General features: G+C 35.2%; 1 protein-coding gene across 7 annotated transcripts in view; it reads left to right on the top strand.

Annotated features, from left to right (window-relative positions):
- Positions 1-5,000, top strand: part of LOC135195049 (serine/threonine-protein kinase N-like) — a 665,525-nt gene that overhangs the window by 245,343 nt on the left and 415,182 nt on the right. For all 7 annotated transcript variants that reach the window (XM_064221389.1, XM_064221391.1, XM_064221388.1 and 4 more), the window contains one exon: positions 3,358-3,513. In XM_064221389.1, the coding sequence (XP_064077459.1) occupies positions 3,358-3,513 (156 nt within the window). The remainder of the gene's footprint in view (positions 1-3,357; positions 3,514-5,000) is intronic.

Below are 5,000 nucleotides of genomic sequence, written 5' to 3'. Positions count from 1 at the left end.
TTGGGTTGGTGATTCACTCCAGTTATTATGTGTCATTTTGAAAGTTTTTTTTATATAACTTAGATTCAATTTTGTTTTTCATAAAAACTTCTATTTAATTTTTCTCGATCACCTATTCCTTCACTTTTTACACACACACACACATATTTTTCGCTTACTCGGGGAATAAGCCTACAAACTGCTTTGTTGCTGTTGCCGGGGTGGTAGGAAAGGTCTATGGAAGAGCCTAAATAGGTCTGAAAAAGGTGTTTCGCGTCGAGTTAAAGATACAGGAATTTTAGGATAGGATATTTATGATTTATTTATTAGAATCAAAATGTAAAAAGTTAATAAAGTGCATGTTAACAGAAAAAAAATTATTTCTAATAAAATATATTGTATTTATTTTAATTTTCGTTGGGGAAACAAGGTTCTATTTGACCATAGATTTTAGCTAGTTTTAATTTGTTTGGTGTACTGAATTTAGGCTATTTTTCTGTTCAGTTATTTTGCTTCCACTTAAAACTGAGAATATATGAATGCGTTTAATTTGTTAGTATGGGTAATACTAAGTATGAGTATTAATTACGAAGACCAATTCACTTTAAGTTAGGAACTTAATGTTTACAACTCATGGGCGAAGGAAAAATTTTGCACGCATCCCGAGTAAGCAGGAGGTCGGTTCACGCCTTCTAATATTTTACGATCACCCTTCATCCCCATATAGTATTAGTCTACCTTATTTTAAGATCACTCTTCACCCCCCACATAGTTTTTTTTTTTTTTTTTTTTTTTTTTTTTTTTTTTTTTTTTACGGTCGTCCCCTCACCCCGCATAGTAATATTTATTTCTGTTTTTTTTTTTATCACTCCTCTACTTAACCCCCACTATAGTATTTTTTTTATCACTTAACCCCCACAGTAATATTTATTTGTTTTTTTTTTTTTATCACTCCTCACCCCACATAGTATTTTTTTTATCACTTAACCCCCACAGTAATATTTATTTCTTGTTTTTTTTTTTTTTTTTTCGACTCCTCCTCGCCCCACACAGTAATATTTATTTGTTTTTATCACTCTTCACCCCCACAAAGTAATATTTAATTCCATTTTTTACCATCACTCCGCACCCTACATAGTAATATTTATCTCTCTATTTTCGATTGCTCCTCACCCCACAGTAATACTTTTATTTTATTTTATTTTAATTTCTTTTTAACGATCACTCCTCGCTCCGCCTTGCATGGAAACAAGAAGGTGAAAGTGTGGTTTTCCTACCTTTTGTTTATCGCCACTCCTGCGACTTTCCTCTTTCGAGTGGCAGGTGTCGACGTCCTACATTTTGGGGCAGGAAACACCGCTTTCTTCCTCTTTTTATCTGTAGGTTTGGAAGAGAGAGAGAGAGAGAGAGAGAGAGAGAGAGAGAGAGAGAGACCCTCTCACACACAGAAACTGTGGCACCTTTTCTGCATAGGCCATGTGACAGTTCATTGTGTAAAGATGAAAACGACAGAGCATAAACATGATTGCTTTTGACTTGGAGGTCTGATGCATTTGTTGATAAAATGTCTTTCCTGATTAATTCCCCCCCCCCCCCCCCTTTTTTTTTTTTTTTTTTTTTTATCCAGTAAAGCTTTCTCCCTCCCTTCTATCGCAACTTTGAGCTGGAAGAAAGAAAATTATTTGTTTTAGTAACCTAAAAAGAAATAAATAATAAAAATGAAAACGCACGCACGCATGCAGACTGCGGAGTGTGCAATTCCGAGTTCACTGGTGGTTGACATGGAAGTGGTAATTATATTATTATATTGGAGGATTGCTTTCTGATTGTGCAAATTCTCTTTTCAAAATAAGAAGGCGTTCAGCGTTTACTGTTTTGCAAAATGTTCATTGATTGTAATTAAATATTGAGTTTTTAATCAGGAGTCTCTGACAGTCTTTGGTTTGAGTATCCATGCTTATTTTGTGGTCTGTCATTTCCTAATGAAAAGACCGTTGTCCATCCTATAAATCAGACCAGCGCTTTCTGCTTGAATTCAGTAAGATAAGAATGCGGGGATAAGCTTGGTAGGCTGCGTTCTTCTTTTCTTTTTTAAGTTTGATGCTATTAATGTTGAAATGTTGGCGCGCTTGCCGATATATGTCAGAACTCAAGATCTTTTCTGGTAATATTTGCTATGTGTAGAAAATGTGGTAAAATTGTTTGTAATATTCTGTTGTTTTCTTCAGTGTTTTGCAGTTTGCATTAATGTGTTTGAATTTATGAATTCCTTCCTTATGAAATATAGTATATATATATATATATATATATATATATATATATATATATAATATATATATATATATATATATATATAATCTGTGATTTTGAATGACATCTTAATGCCTAAAGGACAAAAATGTGAAGGTTACTGTTATGAAAATTGAAGGTAGTTTTTAGACTAAAGTGAGGAGGGTCAAAAGTTTTCCAAGGTCAGAGGTCATATAATTGATCTCATTGAACCCCGTATTATTCTGCTTTAATAGTTCGTGCGGTGTTTAATGTTTGCTCTAATTGCATTCCTAATTTCTTCTTGACTTTATATTTCGTGCAATTATGTTTTTTTTTTTTCGATATTAGTTCTTGTTAATCAACGCGTGGTGTTTATGCTATTAACCTTGTATGTTGGCATGCGTTTGGATGTTGAATATTGTCATTGTTTATAGTTTGGTTTTATTTCTAATTTTTTGTTATAATTATTATTATTATTATAATTGTGAGTATATTAAATCATGCTGGTTCCAACCTGATCAAAAACGACGACCCCTGTTACGGAAACTTGCTGCCTCCCTTTAAATAATCTAGAGCGAGCAGCCTGGGTCTTCAACGATGCCCCGGAATTATTGGAGTCAAAGGAATGAAGTTAAATAACTATTGCTTTGTTGCGGAACTCCGTTTCTCGTATTGCATCTTGTGACGGCCAAATATGCCAGCAAAAACCTGGCTGGAAATCGGCAGTTCTCTTCGGAGTACAGGTCCCAGTGCGTTTCTCTCTCACTTCCCGCAAGGCTTTGTCATTCTCCTCCTGCTTCTGTTTCCCCGAGTCTTTTACCCTTCTTCCTTCAAGAGGCACTTTGACTTGACTACTCTTCATATTTTCTTTTCTGCATACTACTTGTATACGAGTCCGGGTTCGGAAAAGGCTTGAAATTGCCTGTTTGTTGAACTTCTGCTCTTTGAAAAATAGGATTCCTCTCTGTCCTCATTATCAATACTATTGTTGTTAATACCACTAAGAAATTGATTGCCGTTACGTTACTGATATCATTATTATGGTGATGGTTTATACCCTGACGAAATATCTGATGCAAGACGTCAAACCTATTTGTGTGTTTGCAGATCGCCGCGCCCTGCAAGACGTCAGCCACATGGTGAAGGAGGCGAACTCGAAGCTCTCTGCCCTCCAGCAGGAGCTTCAGGAGCTCGACTCTCACATTCTGCTCACGCAGGGGCAGGGCGGAGCCTCCATGGACTCCTCCTTCACCAACAATCTAGGTGAGTAGTACCTCTCTTCTCTTCTCTTCTCTTCTCGTTGGCTGTTGTTGTTGTTATTATAGTGTAAGGTGTTGTCTGAGAATGTTATGTTGTTTTTGTTGTTGTTGAGTTTGTTTACATGTTAAATGATATTCCCTCGCTATTTTGATTATTATTCCAGTCATGTAGGTAAGTAAGGATTCAGAGCATACTTTATATGTTGCCGTACGGCAGAGGTGGCTAAACAGTCGATCGCGGCCGCTTGTTTGGTCGATCACCATTCCCCCACAATCCTATATAAACAACCAAGAACACAAACATATATATATATATATATATATATATATATATATATATATATATATATATATATATATATATATAAAGTGAGGCAGTTGTAATTCATGTTTTATCCTCCTATGGCGCTATTTGAATTTTTTCCCCCACGTAATAACATGTGATTATGTATTATGGTAGATCGTAAAAGATTTTCAGTCTGAAGAGTAGATCCCGGAGTCCAAAAGTGTGATTGTTTGGGATAACTTTTCACCGTTGCCGATTTTGTTGTTGTTTTAAGTGCAGGTAAGGATAACAGGTCCTCTTCAATCACTGTGACTGATTAAAACGTTCTCTGGAAGACGTTGTTACTCTGTTTATTGACGCGTGTCTGTTTACTGTTTATTTTGTGTTTGTTGTAATATGCTGGATAAGTAAGGTTATAAGGTTTTCTCCATTTGTTGGTGTTGTATTTGTGGCTGAAATTGTGTTGTTCGGAATGCTACGATTGACTTGGACTCGTTCGCTGTTGTTGCTGCCGTCATGAATGGTAATGAGGATGTTATTGTTGTATTTCTATAATGGTGAATGTAGGGTTGTTGTCAGTTTCTGTTTATTATCTGGAGTGTTCAGGACAATGTTATTTTTGTGTGGTTAATTTTGTGTCATGAATGTTTGCTTTTCATGTTGTTGACTTTGTAAGGCGAGGAAACGTTATTGGAACTGAATCCTTTCGCATTTGTTCAGTGTTCGCTTCTCGTGTATTAGTTGTGCTGTAGTTAATGATGTACTCAAGGTTGTCTCTGGACCTTGGATGTATTGTGGTTATATATGGTTATATATTATATATATTGTCAAACGTTTAGAACGTTTTCTAGGAGTAACTCGATTCTTTGTAGTTTTATTCTTAACTAGTATCTTCTGTACTATGAAGCAATATTATCAGTAGAGGTATGCCGTCATTACATTCAGGCTATATTCTGCTGTAATTTACAAAACGTACCATTGATTTTTTTAGATTAACCCATTCATTTAAATTATTTATTTATAATATTTGGGCAATAAATAGTGAAGTATCACTTATAAAAAGTGAAATATTAACCGTAGTCAGATTTTACAATGTTATTTTTAATATTATTACAAACACTACTTCTTGAAAGCGAATTCCCATACAGCTCCCGTTTACACTAGCAGACTTGAATCGAAAAAAAAGGAGATAAATCAGTGTTATG

Source organism: Macrobrachium nipponense, chromosome 15 (assembly GCF_015104395.2).
Source record: "Macrobrachium nipponense isolate FS-2020 chromosome 15, ASM1510439v2, whole genome shotgun sequence".
In the NCBI taxonomy this organism is placed as follows: Eukaryota; Metazoa; Arthropoda; class Malacostraca; order Decapoda; family Palaemonidae; genus Macrobrachium; species Macrobrachium nipponense.
The sequence above is the reverse complement of the archived record's forward strand: the minus strand, read 5'-3'. Positions and strand labels throughout refer to the sequence as shown.